Raw genomic sequence first — 20,414 nt, forward strand, 5'->3', positions numbered from 1 at the left:
CCTTTCGGATTTTCCTTCTTCTCATGTAATAGCTATAACAATTCTTTCCTTGTAAGTAACATCGAAATTTTATCTTAAGTAGCTGTAGTTTGAATGTAGTGTCCATTTTGTTTTGTATTGTAAGTAGCTGTAGTATTTTAAGTAGTGTAAGTGCTCTAATAAAGATAAAATAGAAATTCTTTTCAACCTGACTTTTGTCTTCTTCTTTTTTGTTTTTTACTTTTATTTCATTATTTTTTTTTGCAACAATAACATTACATTACATACAAAAAAATACCTACTCTACTTACAGTGCTAACATAACTTACGATTTAACAATACTAACACAATTTACAATACTAACATTATTTACAATTTATTAATATCTTAAAATACTTTCATGTAGGACGGTTGCTACAATAGGTGGCCGCTTTCTTACATATTTTTGGCTTAGATTTATGTTTCGCAATTTTAATTTTATTTGTCAGAATCGCTAAGAAGGCATCCATCTTCATCCATTCTTTTTCGTTTTGCTGAGCATAAAAAAAAAACTTATTCTTTACTTTGTTTTGTCACAATCGATTGGACGCAGTGGGAAACTAAAGTGACAAAACCTTGACAATAAATCACAGACAATCAGAAAATAGTTATGATGGAGAGATAAATTGGCCATTGTTCTGTAAATTAGTGCACGGTTGCCATTAGCCATCTTTCTGTTAAGGAAATGAAACCAGTAAACACTGGCACCATAGAAACTTGACATCAGTACACAAAATAATCAAGAGGGCTTTGATATAACTTTTCTCGTCGCTTATGAAGAATCGAAAAGAAGAGCAGATCATGACGTTTGCATGAGGCGAACGTCGCTTTTATCGGTATGATATGGTGAAATATTGCTGTCGTGGTATTCTATATATTGCAAACACTCCATGTTACGCGGATTTGAACTAGCAACTTTTGGCAACGAAAAGAGAAATAACCTGCAAATTGCATCTGGCTCGTCTCTTAAAGGAAGCAAAGGCAGAACTTGTAACTGCATATCTGAAACTTCGTCGCTAAGGATCAAAAGAAACCGAAATCGTACGCATCACACCCGAATGGCATTGTGGACACTCCACAGTTTCCTAAGCTGTGCACTGCTCGAATCTGCTAGAATTTCGGTTCACTTAAAAATAGCGACAAACACTTTTGAATCTTTATTGCAAATCGTGTAAATTTGGAATATTTTAGAATTGTTTGGGAAAAACATCCGCTAAGGGCATACGTTTATCAGTAGCAAAACTATTTGCAAATCAACATACTTACTGTTCTTTTGTAATACAAAATCTGATTAAAAAACCACGACGACGTTCCGCTAGGTGAGTACATGACACTATGTAAATCATCTCCAGATAGTAAAGAAGACCTGGATATCCCTGAACACAACAACAGTTCTAATAATGGAATTTAATACTGGTGCATATGCCATATGGCTTTTCTTTAGTAATATCATCAATATCAGTTTGGTTTCTCTTGTGGTCATTTTTTTTTCCTGTTATCAGACATTAATCATAACAAACCTATCTTTGTTTGTTTGAAACAAACCGTAGTTTTCCCCCGGGGGAGAGGGTATTTCGAGAAAAATTGAGTAGGGATGTGCATGTGCGGTCCGCTTCCCAAAACCCTTACCCTATTTATGACCACAATCTGCGATTTTCCCTACCCTATAAATGACTTGATCAAAAATTGGATACCCTATGTATGACTTGATCCTAAATCAATACCCTGTTTCACCCCTGCGTTATACTTAGTACCCTAGTTCAGACTGATGTTAAAGGCATCGTGAAGGGCTTTTGTTGAGCGGTCTTAGCAGTAATGATGACAAAGTAGCTTCTTCTAAAAAATCATACTCGGTTTAAGACTAGAGTTCAAAACCTTTACCCTATTTATGACCAAAATGGCTAAAATTGATACCCTATTCATGACCAAAACGGCTGAAAAACTATGGCCTTTATGGTCGCACATACCTATATAGGCCAAATAGAGGAGTACCAACCCCCCGGTAGTTTTCCACATCCAACTGAGAGCCTTCTTCAAGTCCATGCAATTAGCAAATGACCTCAGGCTGAAAAAGTTCTATTTATGGCTACTTCAGAACATAGCTTTCTTTGTTTTGTTTCACCGTTTTGTTGCATATGGCGTGGTTTACGGATGGGCGAGTCCTTTTGTGACACCCCCGCCGAAAAGTTGTATGTTAATTGCTACTTTCGAGATTTATTTTCAAAGTAGGCATTCATAGTCAAAAGAATATAAATGATGGCTGCTGATTAAGTGTCAATATGCTGGTGGCTTTCAAAACTGAACTTCACATAGTTGTTTAAGTCATTCCTTAGTTTAACCAGTATTGAGTTATTAACTAAAGGTGATAAAGCTTATGGAAAGTCAGGGAGCGTTTTAAACTACTGAAACTAGCTGGGGTCATTGAGTAAGAAGAAACCACCCATAACACGGAATCAAGTCGGCATAGCGATATTATTTATTTGGTAAGTATAAAGCACTTCTTGAAGTTTTTTTAGCTGTAGTAGTATTGACTTTAACCTATTAAGTGTTATAGTAAAGAATACTCAACTAAACAGTAGTGTAGAACAGTCAGGACCAATGCAAAGTTCAAAATTAAAAACAACGTAAGAAATTCAACGTTTCGTTATCGTTCATTGGAGGTTTTGTTTGTTTCGTTAATAGGTTAAAATTTTCATCACATGCTCTTTCCACTCCAAAGTTTTGCTTCCTAATATTTTTGGCACACGGTGGTAGTTCCATCGAGAATTTTGTGTTAGTGATACGCCTTACGAAGGCTTGCTTGCTCTATCCAGCGTGAACGATTGTTATGTGATCAATGTGTTCAGAATAGTTTTGTTTGTTGCTTTAATCAAGTACTTACCAGGCAGTTTTTCTTTTGAATAAGACGGTTTTCAATCTTCCTAAGCCCAGCTGAGATCGGAAAAAAACCCATGTATTTGAATTTGACATTACGCGGCGAGTCTAGAGGCTAACAATAACAGCTTTGACACTGTTCGGTTGTAAAGTTTCAAGAAAACAAAATTGATACCCTTTAAATAAGTCTTCATTACTTGAAAAGAAAACAATTTTTGTTTTATTTAGGTATAATCTTAACTAATGAAGCAGAGCTCAGTTGGTTCAGATTTTTCAGCCATCAGCACTGCATTCTTGAATAATGTGCTGAAAACATATCCACATGTCTGAAGGTCTGAAACGTTCCTCACCTACTCGAATCGAAAATCTGGAACGTTATTACCAGATCAGGCTTTTACAGTCACCAAATCCATAAATGCTATAGACCGTAAAATTAAGACCGCTTAAACTGCTCTTACAACTTACACTAGTAAGAAAGAAGTCTTAGCGTTCAACGCTAGCTAAACCATTGTTTCATTATTTTGAGCTGACGGTGAGAGGTTTCGAGTGCCACTTCACAAAAAATCAAACACTAAATTCAAAGGTGTTGCGGAATAACGAGGAGCTGTGTATAGTGTTAAGGTGAAAATATTCTCCCTTACATTAACATGCCCTTTTGGAGGGGCTGGATAAGGTTAACTCACAAATGACCAAAGGTCCAAAAGGCCAACATTTCAACTAGCTTCAACTGACAACTGAAATTTGTAGTAGGCTTTACTAGCAACTGATGAACATCCAGACCCTGTTTTTGGAGTTAGCTGGCTCGCAGAGTACATCAACATTCACATTAATCCGTCCCACCTACCTTTCCTTCTATGTTCACGACACAGCTTGTTTTATAGATGCACAGTTTCAACAGTGTGAGGCGGCTATCAGTTCCTTCTCTTCTTATTGCAATGCTACTGTAACAATAAAATCTCGCTAACCAAGAGACGTGTAGTTATGTTTCTGGAAAGAGAAATGTAGGCAACTGCAAATAAGGCTGAAATTACGGTTTCGTATGACGTTTCGTTTTACGTTTTCGTTTTAGTTTTTCTATACAAATTTCCAATTGTGGTTGCATTCTTGATGTAATTTAGGTAATGTTAGGTTTTGATTTTGTAGAAAGACCACCGCATACACTGCAAAGCTTTATATTTTAAACATCGTGTTTACTAGAGGCATGTTCCTCTATCTGTTTATTTGTCTATCTGTCTATGTTTGCCTAAATGTCAAATTTTTGAGGTTTCATGATGTCATCCACACCACCACCTCTTCCTCACGCCCGCCCTTTGTTTCCTCCCTCCTCCAATCACAGCACACGTTCTGACGATGAATCTTTTGAGAGGCACAAAATAGAACATTCATTCGTTTATTTATAGCTTTGTGTCACCTTCACGAAATTTGATGATCTGGCAAAAAAATAAAAAATGAATTAGCCTCTTCGCAGACGCTACCCACCCCGGGTTACTAGTTATTTACAGGTAAATTTCCGCCTGCAACTTAACACAGGCTAGCAAGAGCGTGTAACAAATTACACGAGCATAATCTCTCATTAGGCATAACTTATGTTTCTCTCACTCAGTCGTTTCAGACAGTACGTATATTAGCTGTGCGTCTTTAATGCAGTATAGATGGACGTAGGAAGAACGAGTCGGCTTGTACACGTAAATGATGTATTTGCTTCAACGTTTTAACTTGCGCAGTACTATAATGACTAATCCACTCCCTCAACTCTGCCCAGTTCCCTGCTCTCTCTCTCTCTCTCTCTCTCTCTCTCTCTCTCTCTCTCTCTCTCTCTCTCTCTCTCTCTCTCTCTATCCCTATGTAAAAACTGGACTACACCATTGACTAATAACGAGTCGGGTTCTAACCCAAACACTTCTCTTTGTAGATTTAACTGGAGTTGAAATGGCTGAAAGAAGATGAATGACACAATCACAAACTCATTGAACCTGTCACACTGCACAAACTGTTCTGATGTGTCGCAGGTTGACTGGCACCTGACTCTAATTACAGTTGTGACTTTACCTCTCATCGATGTCCTTGTTTCCATTCTCGGGATGCTCGGGAACGGCCTTGTGTTACTGGCTATCGCAATAAACCGCACTAACTTTCGCTCTGTACCAGACTTCCTCATCTTCAGCTTGTCGTTAGCTGACCTCTTAGTGACAGCAATTTACTTGCCTCTATTCGTCATCTACATAATCTGCTATGAAGAACTGCGGATGAACGATGCCTACAGCATGGTCAAGAGTTTTGTAGGTCACTTGGCCTTATTGGCCTCCATAGGGAGTATATTTGGAATCACAATAGACCGACTCACAGCGGTACGATGGCCTTTGCGATACCCCAAGCTAGTGACGAAGAAATTTGCTTTCATATTTATATTTATTGCATGGTTGATATCTGCGGTCTTCGCTTCGTCTTATTCATTTTTCGAACCGAGCCATTTTTTCCTGTTGGGTTACTGCATGGCATTACTTCTGGCCACAATTTTAATGTACTCGTACATTTTCAAGGTCGCTCATGCACAACGTAAAAAAATAGTCGCTATGAGATATCGAGACCAAGAGGACCAGAGGCCTGAACTATCCGCCGATAACCAAGAGGAAAGGAAAACCACAAAAACATTAAAGGAAAGGAAAGCTGCCAAAACATTTGCCATAGTAATCGGTGTATTTGTAATCACCTGGATTCCTCTCTTAGTTTACCCGCTTTCTGTTTCGAGATCTAAAAGATGGTTCTTTGAAGGTTTTCTTTGGGCGGAGACGTTTTCGTTATGGAACTCTTTCATAAATCCATACATTTATTTCGCCAGGAGCAAACGATATAAAATAATGGCCCTGCAAATGCTAGGTTTTAGACAATGGCGACGTCCGATTAAGCGCCCCTCTCGGGTCGGCATATGCATGGAGACATCCAAGGGAACAACAACGAACAACTGAATTCTCACCCTAGTTCCAGTAGAAAAGTAACATCCGGGGTGGTACTCCCAGAAATATTGGGTGAAGGTATGTGGCCGCTTCCCAAAACCCTTACCCTATTTAAGACCAAAATCTGCGATTTTTCCTTCCCTCTATAACCCATCTAAGGGACTACTCCCCCGGGTAAGGAACCCCTTATGTAAGTGGCGTGAACTAAACCAAGATGATCCAGTGAAAATATCGTTATTTCCACCATAGTTTTATAAGTCAGTGGAACTGAAAAAAGATAAAATTGCTAGTATTCTATTCGAATGTGTGCGTTGAGCCAATGTAGAGATTAGATAACGAAAAATATATGTATATTGACGCGGCGTTATTGCATAAAACTTCTGGATTATTGCCACCCCTAAAATAATAATTACATACTATATTATACACAATAAATTATATACTTTCAAATGAGACTTCAGTCAGGTAACTCAATCTCTGTTTTCCAGCACAAACCTATATATATATATATATATATATATATATATATATATATATATATATATATATAAACGTTTGATAAAGCAAGGACGGACAACTTCTGACGGTAAAAAAAGTTAAAAAGTTAAAAATATAATAGAAAAACGTTTCGGTCTTAGACCTTCATCAGTTACAAGAGAAAAAGGACGAAAACTAAGTTTAAATACGGTTACAGTGTGGGAGATTACGTAACGAAATGAAAAATACAATATTGTGCTATTAATACAACGTGATTAATACAATACAGGAAGAAAATGCAAAACGAGAAATACAATGCTGTACTATAAATTGCGTCATACAGGGTGATAATTAATAGACCAAACGAAAAGAATACAATACTGTGCATAAATTACATTATAGAGCGTGATAATTGCAGAACTAGGTTAAATTCAACCTAAAAACTAAAAGAGTTAAAATAGATAAAACGGACTCTTGCAATGCGGTAAATAAAACGGGAAAAATAGTTTGCAAAAAGAATTTCACTCCAAAAACAGAATTTGTTATAATTAACTTTCTCTTGTGTAAATCTGCGTTCGCGCCATAAGGCAGTTCAAAGGCCCTTCCTTGGATTTTGTCAGCTTTTTGGGTGTTAGGTATGCTCAAAGGCCCTGCCTGGGATCTTATTACAGCTTATTGTTTAAGGGCCCCTCCAGGGATTTTGTTGTTTGTCAACCCTTTAATGCTCCAAAGGCCTCGATTTGGGATTTTGTTATTAACCCTGTCCAGCGTAAACGTAGGTTTCTTTTTTTTTTTTTTTCAACTGCTTATCTTTGCAAACTATTTTTCCCGTTATATTTACCGCATTGCAAGAGTCCGTTTTATCTATTTTAACTCTTTTAGTTTTTAGGTTGAATTTAACCTAGTTCTGCAATTATCACGCTCTATAATGTAATTTATGCACAGTATTGTATTCTTTTCGTTTGGTCTATTAATTATCACCCTGTATGACGCAATTTATAGTACAGCATTGTATTTCTCGTTTTGCATTTTCTTCCTGTATTGTATTAATCACGATGTATTAATAGCACAATATTGTATTTTTCATTTCGTTACGTAATCTCTCACACCGTAACCGTATTTAAACTTAGTTTTCGTCCTTTTTCTCTTGTAACTGATGAAGGTCTAAGACCGAAACGTTTTTCTATTAAATTTTTAACTTTTTAACTTTTTTTACCGTCAGAAGTTGTCCGTCCTTGCTTTATCAAACGTTTATATATATATATATATACATATATATATATATATATATATATATATATATATATAAGAAAGAATCTTTTTTATAACAACATTGACATATATATATATGATGAGTGGGCAACTGATGAGTCATGCAACTGATGAGTGGGCAACCACGAAACAGGCTTGTAGGGATGAATTTGTAGTTTATTTGTGTTTTTCCTCCCACATTATATATATATATATATATATATATATATATATATATATATATATATATATATATATATATAAGAATCATTTTTATAAGAACATTGAGGCTGAGATTAACCAAAATCTTAAGAACGTATTAGAACATTCCTCAGGCTGACAGTCGATTAAGAACGTTTTTATTTTGCTAATCTGTATGTATTAAATGGCAAGCATAAAATAAAGGTAACAAAAAAATGTAAAATTAGCCCAAATACTTAAGGGCATGTTTTGTATAACATTAACAATGGTTTTCTTATTGCATGACACACATCTAGGTTTGTCATAATTAATCAGCAGTTGGTATTTATAACTGTTCCAAAACAACTTCCGCACCATCAAAGTCATCAGGTGATATACAAAGTCTGAAGTATTATCAAAGTAGTTGACCTTGTATACCATGTAAATTTAAGAACATCTTAAGAACGTTTTCAGCCTCAAATCGCAAAAAAATATAAGAACGTTTAGCCTCAGCTCTAGAATTACACGTTCTTTTATTAAAAAAAATAAAGTGTACAGAAACACTTGTCAAATCCGGCCCTAAAAAAGAGATATCTACATGTACTCATGTCGCTAATTTTAGCTGAAGTTTGCCGTGCTCAATAGACTAAACAAAGAGAATAACCTTATTCCAAGGGCTCTTTGCACGGTTATTCCCATTTTTAAAGGGAAGTGAAAGCCCTGGAGGTCCTGGAGACAAAGCTGCCACTTGAGAACGACGCGTCCATTAGGTGGAAAACGTTAATTTTATTTAAACTTGTCACGGTCTTACATGCTTCGATATACCGACTCATGTGTTAAAACAAATTGAGCTACACTTGAATTCTGTCTACCCGTTACACAGTACGAAGTTGCAGTTCAAGAAAGGCTTTGAATTCGAGTACAACTTCAGTTCAGACCTCGTGCGTAAGTCTCCTATTTAACCGGTCAGCGGCAACAGTGAAGAGTGACTGTGAAAGTGTGAAGGCTATGGGAAGGAAACTGGAATGAACCTCGCTCAATCTTGTAATTCTTTTTACTGTACCCCCATTTTCTTACTATTTGTGCCACAGTAACGCATAAAAATAATACAAGAGTGATTTTTTTCATTGTAACATCCTTTAGTAAGATAAGGTCTCATATTTGGATCAAGTTTTTAAGAACTGATTTTTATTGAATTTCACTCTTAGACCGAAGTTTTGGTCAAATTTTGCCGGACTGTGAAAAAGAAATTTTCCCCGCCATCCCCTCCCCCTTTGCCCGTTATCTTCACTCACTCCTCATCTTCCCCTTCTTTTGGACATCGCTGGATCCGCCAGTGTCATGTTCTATAACATTTTTAGCGTCGAATTTTTATCGTTGAACTACTCCACGACAAGTGTTTGGACGCTATGCTATCGCTCATGTGCTGCGCTGTATGATAATAAGATGTATAAGTATGGGCTCCTGCTCATGGCAACGCCATTATCACGTCATTCAAAATTAATTAGTCTTCCGTGTTCGATGAGGACTTAAATAGCGAAGTGCATGGTTCCGCATGGCGGTCGAATATTGCCACTGTTCAGCCGCTATAATGCAAGAAACTGGTGCCCGTGAATGTTGTAGTGCATACAGGTAAGTAGGCACTTTATCAATACAGTCAATATACGACTCAAGTGATATTTAGGGTTCTTGATGGAATAGTTTATTGCATACATACATAGACTTAGTGTGCTTAACAACACATTCATGCTGCGTTCGTATAACTAAACTATATCTGGTCGTTAAACACTAGTTTTGTGACATGAACTCTACCATACAACAAGCTTAGTTTCTTTTATTTATCAATGATGGCTCTAATTGTTATGGGCATTGAATGAAATTACTGAAATCTAATATCAAAGGCTGAACGTGTCGGCGGAACGCTGGTCTATTTCCTTTAAAATAGGACAATGCAGGCCGTTTTCGGCAAATATTCGTACCCAATAAGATAAAGGGAGAGCGTGTTTTCCGTTTCTGTTTGTACGAACGATTAGTACCATTGCTTTATACAATGTTTGCTCGCTAATCTCAAGAAGAAAAGGGTAAAAAAAGCCAGATAAAGACTGAGAAATCTACTGCTAATCCGCCAACCCGAAGTGTTTTTTTAGGGAAAAACCCCAACTTCTGATTTCAGTTTCGCGGCACCGTTTTTCTTGCGACAGCGAGCTAGGCAAACTGAGGGAAAGGGTAAACCGCGACGTTTTTCGATTCTGTCGCATTCTAGTTGTCGTATATTTAGGCAACGTTTAGTGATTTATAGTATATTCGATAAATTTTGCTCTTCCGTGTGTCAGCGATTCATTTCCGGGATCAGAAATTATATTTGACTTCTGATATAGTTTAGTTGCGGTTATAACTCAAATTTACAGCCAATCTGCAACCTAGAGAAAAGAAAATAAATTTTAAGATACTAGATCAGTCAGAAGCTGCAAACTTAATTCGGAATGTTTCGAGAATGCTCCCGAGATGCAATTCTGTTAGACATGCCTGACCACCGTAAACAATGACGTGTTCAGGCCCTCTGGACGCAAATTACGGCGCTCCTGTACCGTTCATATTTTTGTTAACGCTGCTACAATATATATTACTATCCTTTCCAACAAATAACAGCCACCCGAAACCAAACACCACAATGCATTATTTGTTGTTCGGTGTTCAGCAAAATACTCCTCTTGTACACTAAATTTTGGCGGAAATTTGATCGATCTCATTTTACGGGAGGGGAGGCGCGGGGGGAGGGGGGTGGTTATCGGAAAACACCTTGGTGCACTGGTGAGATGTTTTTTTTAAAAATCTTCTTATCAAATCGCCCCCCGCCCCCCCGCCCGCCAAAGATCAAGGCTTAACCAGGACAGTTAATGACGGATGCTTGAATCGGTTTGATTTTTGATATGATATGATGTGATATGATACTGCTTTCCATCCATCGTATTTGCTCTCATATGGCTAGTACAAAGGCATACCAACTGGAGGGGTAATGATGAGAATTAAAATTAAAATAAACCTTGAATTTTTTTTAAGTCTGCTTTACAGGTGAGGAATTCCGCAGCACTGAAGTTCAAAATGGCGGGTGAAGCAGCTTACTTCTTTGTGATCCTACAGTTATGGTTTCTAGTTAATGTCATCGTCCAAGGTAGTTTACCCTATGGCCCCTTATTGGTTAAATAATAATAATAATAATGAAAGTGAAGAATGATCATCGCAGTAAATTTTCCAATTTAAGCAATTGGAAAGAAGAAGCCTGAAAAAAATCAGGGCTTCAACGGGATTCCAACCCGTGACCTCCGCGATACCGGTGCGATGCTCTACCAACTGAGCTATGAAGCCACACATTGGGAGCGAGGCCACTTAATTGAGTTCATATCTTCCCGCGAGGAGTGAAATGATGTGAAGTTTATATGAAATAATTCATATATGAACTGCGGTTGTACATGAAAGTGAAGAATGATCAATTTACTGGGATGATCATTCTTCACTTTCATCTACAACCGCAGTTCATATATGAATTATTTCACACGAAGAATGATCAATTTACTGGGATGATCATTCTTTACTTTCATCTACAACCGCAGTTCATATATGAATTATTTCATATAAACTTCACATCAATAATAATAATAATAATAATAATAACAATAATAATAATAATAATAATAACAATAATAATAATAGAAACTACTAGTTTCCATACGGAGAGAATGAGATAGCAAATGATTTGAAGGTTTTTAACTTGACGTTGATAGGGCTAGCCTAATTGTGCCGTGAGGAATTTTGAAAGCTGGGGTTTTGAGCCTTGAGCCAGGGTATAGTATTCTGCTTCTCCTGATTACGGTTCCGAAAGATTCTACATTTATGCTAATCATTTCAGAAAACTGCAAAAGATCAAGTACTTGTGACTGCTTAAATAGCCAATCAAATAATATAATGATAAGTTAATATCTTAGAGGAGGCCTTCAATCACCTATTGGTGTTTTTCAGGAGGGTCCTCTGAAAAAGCAAAGCTCTAAAATGTATTAAAAGTCTAAAATTAAACACAGTATAGTGATAAAAGCTAAACACTTGCTCGTTTTGGTGTACTCATTGCAACAGTCTCTGGGACGACCCATAATAATAATCAATAATAGTCAACTGTTATGTGCGTCGTCAACCCCATACTGTTATGTGCCTCGTCAACCCTTTAGTTGACAGCAGTTGGCAGATGACAATGACAGCGGGTGAATAGCAATACTTTAAGTCAACATATTCAAAGGAAACCGAGCTGTAATCTCGAGCTATTGTGGCCACTAGGCTCTTGACGACTTTTTACTTCAAGGAGCTAAGTCACGGTATTTTGATTTTTTTTTTTTTTTTGCCACGAACAAAAATGCCTTTAAATTGAAGGAAACCTGAAAACAACAGTTTACCAAGATAGAAAAACACCAAAGATAATAATAAACCAGAAAGGAACAAGGATGGTTAAGGATGGAGATGATTAATATGGACTGACCAACGACGAACTCGAAAAAATTAGGCTAAACTTTTCAAGATACGCAAACTGTGACTTAGTTCCTTTAATCTATGTAACATGATGATGTAGCAAGTGCTGTATTGGAATTTTTGTAATCATGATCATTACTTACTATCTTCTTTATCCAGCATGTGACCCTCCATGTTTGTACTTTAGCGCTGGTCGAGTCATAAAGTCGATTGAACTGTCCTCTAACAAAATTTCTTCAAACGTAACTGAACTGCAGGCCCATGATGGCCGGGTCCTTGCCGTAGCAGTGGATATGGAAGAAAAAACCCTCTACTTTAGTAACCAGGTTAGCAGGACTATCAAGCGGATTGATCTGAAGTCAAGCAAAATCGAAGACGTAGCAAGCGAAGTTGGTTACTGTGAAGATATAGCTATAGACTGGGTAAACAAGTACATTTATTGGACGGATAACAACAACGGCAGGATAGAAATGTCACGTGGTAACGGAAGTGACAGAAAAGTGCTTTTTGACAGAGATGTTCAGAATCCTAGAGGAATCGCTGTGGATCCAGTCCATGGGTAAGGATTTTGTAATTATTGAATTGTTATCGGCGACTAGAACAGTAGCAAGTCCGGAAATCAGTTTCCTGCAGGGATACGAGAATTTCATTGATTGTGCTTGATTTTAACGCATTACTTTGTGATAGAATGCTGTACCCTCCACTTCTCCCCCATCGACATATAGAGGCTAACCCTTTGTGTATTGAGTACTCTGTATTATTTGCTTATTATTTGCCGTTTTACTGGAATTAACGTTCAAAGGGCTTGCCAGATCTATGGACGCTTTTCTAACTGGGTATTTTTGTGAACTGATCAGAATTTGAAGCAAATACAAGCGTATATCAGAAAATGACCTGCTTAGGTTACTCTTTTTAGTCAAGAGCATCAGTAGACACCAGGCGAAATGTAGAGGATACTCCCCAAGAAAAAGCCTGACGAACCCAATAAACTTGAAATAAGGCTCTGCTTCAGTTTAGAAATAGACCAACTAGTAAGCAAAGAAGGAAGAATTAGTGATTTGCATGGGCGTCCAATAATAATGTCTATAAGTGGTCATAAGTGAGCAGATTGCTTTTCTACATTCACACTGATTCCTGCCAGAATCTAACAGCGTGCTATTAATCTCTTTTCAGGAGGGGTGCGGGGGAAGGAGGGCTTTTTGCAGTTTTAACCAAATCATTTAAATTTATTTAGGTATATGTTCTGGACAGATTATGGAGATAAACCCAAAATAGAAAGAGCTACCTTAGCAGGACAAGAAAGGACTACAATTATTTCAAATACAATCATTACCAGATTAAAGTATCCAAATGATGTTTTAGTAGACTACACAAGCAACAAAATATACTGGGTCGATGCCGGGCCGAATGTAGTTGGAACAGCCGACCTGGAGGGACGCAATATTAAGATATCGGAACCCATAAAGAATAGCCGTCTTTTTGCTGTCGCACTCTATAATAACACGCTCTACATCACGGATTTGGAGATGAATGCAAAGTCCATAATAGTGATCGACAAGGAAAGCCTCAGAGAGATTCGCAGATTTACTTCATCAATGATCGGGAGCCTTGATCTTTTTGGATTGACCTTGTTGCACGAGTCGAGGCAGCCTCCAGGTGAACGGGAAATCCTGCTAATTCTATACCCGTTTTTTTTTTTTTTATTATTATAGAGTGGTTTTCAATTGAGTGTCGAGAGTAATCTGGCAATTACTTTGGTTTTGGTCTGGGTTTTACTAAGGCTTGAGATTGGCTTAGAAGTATAATTGGTAAATAATTGGTTTGGTTTTGGTTTTACGACACTTACTTGAAACCCACTCTAATAGCTCCTGTGTGTATTGATATTTCACTTGTGCAAGAGACTGGTTTTTAGTTGACCAAACCGTTTTAACGACTGTGAAGTCCCTAAAAGGGTAAAATGGGAATTTGGATATTCCCTTTTTTCAATGGAAAATTGGGATTTTAATAGTAATGGTGAAAATATAATTGCGTCATTTCTTTTCCACGAACATTTTAACAAGGTCACGTTACCACAACAAGCTTAGTTAGATCTCCCATGATTAAAAATTGTTGTTTTTGTCAGTCTTCCACTACAGAGGGGGAGGGGTGGGGCGAAGGTCTTGCGCCTCCGTAACTCCATCACAACCTACCTATATTTGGACGGTACAAGTCCCTTACTTTATATGCACACTAATTGTTTTCTTCCTTTCTCAGTAATTTCCCCCTGTAGTCGTGGAAACGGTGGTTGCGGCCATTTATGTTTCATTGTTCCAGATGGATACCGTTGTGGATGCCCTAACGGCACAGCGTTACGTGAAGATGGTTACTCCTGCCAAGAGGGTCTGTCTCATTTCTACAATGGATATTTATATACCAAAACTCTTATTTGTTCAGAGGCATTCATGCGTGTAACTCGGGTTTAACATCTCAAAGTAAAAGTCCCAGATTAATCAACTTTGTAATGACTTTCACAGATACATGCAATGACAGGAAACAGTCTACAGCTTTAAGTATTTTTTTTTCTAAATCATTCACCGGAGTACCTTATTTAATTGTACGTCCTCCTTTAAGTTTCTAGGCTCTAAGTTTATGAATTAACGATTTATTGATTAATTCAGTAATAGATTGGTTGATTGATTGATTTAATGGCTGAAATTTACGTTTTTCAATTAAATTCCAGCAAACTTTACAAACTGTCGCAACCAGCCTTGTCAGAATGGAGGAACATGTTATTTTAACTTCCAAAGGTTTGCTGATGATTGCACCTGCAGTGAATACTATGCGGGAAAAGACTGTGGTTTGTATCTCGGTGAGTAAATATTAACTTTGCGTCAACCTTCCAGCCTGTTTGACAGTATTAAGATCTACTTTACTCACAAAACATGAAGAAAAACTTGCTTTGCTCAATTCTGTCAATCTTAATCCGACTGAAGATGTGCTCCTTTGGCATGATCCAAATCAGGATCAGTGATCCAAGATCACTCGGATCATGGTACATCAAAGGAGCCGATGAATCCACTGTGGTCACAGGTTCATCAGCTCCATTGATGCACCATGATCCGAGTGATCTTGGATCACTGATCCTGATCCGGATCATGCCAAAGGAACGTAACCTCAGTCTTCTCCAACCTTACTGAACTATTCTTGATTCATTTCTGTTTATCATCATACTATACTAGATATACTGTTGATTTATGGGTTTGAAAGATCTCTAGCTTACATAATTTTCTTCACTATACTTGAGTGCATAACGGCCGACACGAGTTGCATTGTTAACTTGCAACACAGAAAATAGACAGCAATTCATAGAAGTATCACATACATGTAGCTCATGTACATAGAATAGATTAAATCCTTTCAAATACCGATGGGACATTGCAGGACATTATAGTAGCTTCAACATTATTAACTATTTAGGTTACTACTTACGACTACTTAGGTTTCAGTTATTCTTACTGATTAGGTGCAGGTGCTGTTGGCATCACCCTGGAGATGAACGTTAAAGAGGTACAGTCATTTGTTGATTTGATTTCAAGTAGTCAGGTTCTGCACGTATCTAGTGGGGGCCTATGTCAAGCTTACTGTATTGAACGGTACTTTTGATAACTCTTTGAAAGTATATATGGGTGGGTCACTACATGGGTGGTGAAACTAAAACAATAGGCACGTATTCAGGTAAAACGGTAATGTGCTGTAAATACATCGCTCCATCGATCACATTTTCATTTTCATGTGCTTACTCTTTTGTTTTGTCTTTTCATTTTAGTGGGAAGAAGAAAAATTTAAACAAGCAATCATGAGAGGGCTGGACGACTATTGTAAGGGAGACATCTGTGGCTTGAGGTAGCTACTGATATGCTGGTATATATTTGTAGAAGCGAATTTCCTTTTGGAAAGCACCCTGTACCACACAATCCACTAAAGGATTTTGATACCCTGTCATCTTCTTTTCAAAGCGAAGTGTTAAATACCATAACGTGTATCTAAACATAGGAGGAACCTAACGCTACTTCCTATTAAGGCGGATGGCAACAGTTTCCAGCACTCTTACGACAGCTATACGACATCTCTTAATCAAGTGATGCTCTAGTAATATCCAGCAACTGGCGAACCAGCACTGGTAATCTTTGTGGTATAATAGGTTTCTACGTGAGAAAGAGTGGTAGTATTGATCATTTTAAAAAGTGTAAGTGATAGAAAGAGCTTTAAACTGCTGTCAACCTTGCACCTTAAACAACTTTTGTTGAGCGATAGGTAACTTCATTCGAGAAGTTAAGCATGACGTTAACGGCAGACGGCAAACGGCAAAGATAACTTCTGATTTTGAGTTCTTTTCTTCTAATCCGTAAATAGAGCACACAAAAATGGAATAACGTCTCCTACTATTCATTGTAAATACAAATAATTTCACTCTGCTGTACACACTGCTGAAGAGAGACGGCAAAAGTTTCATTTTTGCCGTTTGCCGTTTGCCGTAAACGTCATGCTTAACCTCTCTATTGTAAGTGAAGCAGTTAAACGTAAACTTATCATAGTTCGACAACAAGGCGCAAAGATCTAGAGCCATCAACCCTCGAAATCTACAGCCGATGTATACGACAAACCAAACGATTGTTCGTGAGGGATTTGAAAGCTCTTAAATGTGCTTTTAACCATAGTGATTTCGCCTCTATACAGGAATGAATCAATTTCAAAGCAGTTCTGTCCCTGTTTCCTGAATAACTCTGCCTTCAGTGCAACTCAAGTTACTATCATTGGGAAGCCCGTGGCGTCGCCTTCAAATCATACTAAAGTGGACTTTGTAGTTATTCTTCGTCCAGTATCATCTTCAAAACCGTTGGTTGTCTTGAATACTACATTGGAACATATTGTTTGGGAAAGAGCTAACTCCATCAGTAAACATCTCAACAAAACCGTCCTTGTAAATAATCTTCCTCCATCATCGGACACACGTTGTAATGATGTTAAGTCAGTGGAAAAGGAAGAGAAGAGAAAGAGCAAAAATACTGCAATAGCAATAGGAATAATAACTCCTGTCGTGGTCATTTTACTTGTTTCAGTTGTTGTGGCTCTTTGGTACAGGTGAGAGTAAATTACCTTTCTGAAGGTTGTTTTAGCATTTAATACTTGTCTATATTCAGCTAGTAGGCCCTTCAGGTTTTGCCCAATCGATGTAGTTGCCTATAAGACTTTCACAGTAATTTGTTCCTCAAATTGCTCTTGATTCTGATGCGCGGTTTAGCGTCATTGGTTTAGTTAATTGTGAGATTCACAGAACAGATAGTGAGTAGGGTAGCCAATAAAAGAACGGCATCGTGATAGAACGTTAGAGGATTAAATAAAAAATAAATATCTTAATTGACCATTCCCCCAATGGGGCTTTTCAGGGCCAATAAAACCAAATGATGAAACAAATAATGCAAATGAACATAACATGGTTAAAAATCCCAACTGGCGGGAGGCGGACCAGTCGGCCATTTACAAGCATGACCGAGGAGTTGAACTACGGTCTACCAAGAAACAACTCCAGCTAAATGGTCAGAGCGAGACTTGAACCCGCGACCTCCGGATTTCAAGTCCGGCGCCCTAACCACTTGGCCACACTGCCTCCAAAAAGATTTTACATAAATCCTGCCTCTACAAGATTTATACTAAAACTCGATAGAAACACGGTACATGTTTCCTATTTCTTAAATAGTGCACCAAGAAGCTCAGCCTATCAGAATGCAGCATTTGCATTAGTATGCAAGTAGAATTCTACTTATTTTAAATACATAAGCTCCTCTTCTCTCCTTTTAATGTTACTTGTAGAGGTTTGAAATTGCATTATTGTACACACCATTTAGTATTGTTTTTAATTCCACAATACATATGTTCTTTCAGGCGAAAACGGGACATTCTAGCGAATCAGCTAAGAGACAACAATGAAGAGGAAAATGACGACGGGTACGAGTTTGACTTCCTAGCAGACCAAAGAGAAAATCAGCAAAGAGACAACAATGGAGAGGGAAATAACGGCGGGTACGAGTCTAACCCCCGAGAGGAACAAAGAGACAACAATGGAGATGGAAATGATGGCGGGGACGAGGCTATCCCCCTAGCGGGACAAAGAGAAAATCAGGAAAGGGGCAACAACAGAGAGGGAAATTATGGCGGGTACGAGGCTGTGCACCTAGCCAGACAAAGAGAAAATCAGCAAAGGGGCAACAACAGAGAGGGAAATGATGGCGGGTACCAGGCTTTGCACCTAGCCAGACAAAGAGAAAATCAGCAAAGGGGCAACAACAGAGAGGGAAATGATGGCGGGTACCAAACTTTGCACCTAGCCGGACAAAGAGGAAATCAGGAAAGGGGCAACAACAGAGAGGGAAATTATGGCGGGTACGAGGCTGTGCACCTAGCCAGACAAAGAGAAAATCAGCAAAGGGGCAACAACAGAGAGGGAAATGATGGCGGGTACCAAGCTTTGCACCTAGCCGGACAAAGAGGAAATCAGCAAAGGGGCAACAACAGAGAGGCAAATGATGGCGGGTACCAAGCTTTGCACCTAGCCGGACAAAGAGAAAATCAGCAAAGAGACAACAATGGAGAGGGAAATAACGGCGGGTACGAGTCTAACCCCCGAGAGGAACAAAGAGACAACAATGGAGATGGAAATGATGGCGGGGACGAGGCTATCCCCCTAGCGGGACAAAGAGAAAATCAGGAAAGGGGCAACAACAGAGAGGGAAATTATGGCGGGTACGAGGCTGTGCACCTAGCCAGACAAAGAGAAAATCAGCAAAGGGGCAACAACAGAGATGGAAATGATGGCGGGTACCAAGCTTTGCACCTAGCCGGACAAAGAGGAAACCAGCAAAGGGGCAACAACAGAAAGGGAAATGATGACGGCAACGGAGAGGGAAATAACGGCAGTTGCAGGATTGTAAACGACAAAGATTTCAATAACAGGCAAATATCGTTCGTTGGTGCAAATCGGGACATTGTAGACAATCAAAGAGAAAATTTAAGCGGGCAGCGATCAGCGGCAGGCTATGAGGACATGAGCTTCCCTCAAGGGTTGCCAATGCTTCAAGATACGTCCAGTGGTGCAATGGACAGTCGGAACATTCCAGGTAATCAGCATAAAGAGAACAGTAACCAACAAGACTGTGATGTCAAGTATGAAAACGAGGTTGCTCATCAGAATGACAACCAGCAGTTACAGGAAGCCTATGAGGACATGAGTGCCTCTCAAGCGCTGGCGACAGCACGTCAACCAGTTGAAAATGATGATGTTTCGGGCACAAACTAATCCAGTGCAATGTACGGACGAGATAAAGAAGAATCCGCGTTGACAACTTTTAGGCTAATAGGAATTTACAAAATGTTTGTACCGCTTTTCCCCAGGGTAAATAATGTCCTTTTCACTCCCTAACAGGACGTTTATAACGAAATTCGCAATTTCAATAGCCCTTTTATCAGTTAACTTTTCTCATCTGCAATACAATATCAACTAGCATGTGTGCGAGGTAATTTTGGGCTATTTTGTAGTTTCAGGCCGAAATTGCCTGGCATCCCCGTTGGATTATATTGTAATACAAATGAGAAAAACTAACCGTGAAACTAAAAGGGTTATTGCCTCTCAGTGGTAGAGTAAGTGGTAGATGTCGTAGTAAATAGTGGTCAAGTTATGCTTTGATCCCCTGCAAGTAAATGTCGAGAGCAGTATGGGATTGTGTTTAAATGCTGGCAGTATGTTTCCTGAGTACGAGTGATTTATAACAGAGATTTTTATGGCCTTTTAAATTGTTCTGCACGTACTTTAGTACAGTCCTTATTATCAGAGAAAATATAATTTAAATTGTGCTCGTAAACTGGCGCAATTTTTTTGTGCTTATATGAAGTAACTGTCGATCTCTTATGTAAGTAGCGTTACTTTTTACTGAAGTAAACATCGCATAGTTTTATAGGTAGGTAGAGTCTGCAGGTAGGTGGGTAAAGTCTGCACGCGGGCCAAGTGGTCCATCAGGCCGGAGGTAATCCCGGTTTCTGTAACATAAAGCGACTAGGTATATTTTCACTCTTCAATAGATAGGATGCTTGCTAACCCATCGCAAGGTTACC

At 38.5% G+C, this 20,414-nt stretch overlaps 2 protein-coding genes across 2 annotated transcripts; both read left to right on the forward strand.

Moving 5' to 3' along the window:
- Window positions 1-1,503: 1,503 nt before the first annotated feature.
- Window positions 1,504-6,301, forward strand: LOC110064326 (alpha-1A adrenergic receptor-like). Its single transcript, XM_020771367.2, has 2 exons — window positions 1,504-2,501; window positions 4,805-6,301. Exon 2 carries the CDS (start codon window positions 4,836-4,838, stop codon window positions 5,856-5,858), a length of 1,023 nt encoding a protein of 340 aa, XP_020627026.2. The 5' UTR covers window positions 1,504-2,501; window positions 4,805-4,835; the 3' UTR covers window positions 5,859-6,301.
- Window positions 6,302-9,067: 2,766 nt separating this feature from the next.
- On the forward strand, window positions 9,068-20,164 carry LOC110064323 (uncharacterized). The gene is made up of 10 exons (XM_089275396.1): window positions 9,068-9,386; window positions 10,815-10,926; window positions 12,429-12,828; window positions 13,504-13,925; window positions 14,523-14,648; window positions 14,989-15,117; window positions 15,772-15,815; window positions 16,075-16,151; window positions 16,986-17,390; window positions 18,192-20,164. Exons 2-10 carry the CDS (start codon window positions 10,857-10,859, stop codon window positions 19,600-19,602), a joined length of 3,084 nt encoding a protein of 1,027 aa, XP_089131522.1. The 5' UTR covers window positions 9,068-9,386; window positions 10,815-10,856; the 3' UTR covers window positions 19,603-20,164.
- Window positions 20,165-20,414: the final 250 nt, after the last annotated feature.

This window comes from Orbicella faveolata, unplaced genomic scaffold (assembly GCF_042242905.1).
Source record: "Orbicella faveolata isolate gen_17 unplaced genomic scaffold, um_ofav_v1 contig_36, whole genome shotgun sequence".
Taxonomy (NCBI): Eukaryota; Metazoa; Cnidaria; class Anthozoa; order Scleractinia; family Merulinidae; genus Orbicella; species Orbicella faveolata.

Bases quoted from the DNA above. Each gene is read 5' to 3' on its own strand.
- LOC110064326 (XM_020771367.2), top strand. From the start codon at position 4,836: ATGAATGACACAATCACAAACTCATTGAACCTGTCACACTGCACAAAC.
- LOC110064323 (XM_089275396.1), top strand. From the start codon at position 10,857: ATGGCGGGTGAAGCAGCTTACTTCTTTGTGATCCTACAGTTATGGTTT. The intron at 16,152-16,985 runs GTAGCTACTGAT...GCCTCTATACAG, and splicing joins GGAGACATCTGTGGCTTGAG to GAATGAATCAATTTCAAAGC. The intron at 17,391-18,191 runs GTGAGAGTAAAT...ATGTTCTTTCAG, and splicing joins GTTGTGGCTCTTTGGTACAG to GCGAAAACGGGACATTCTAG.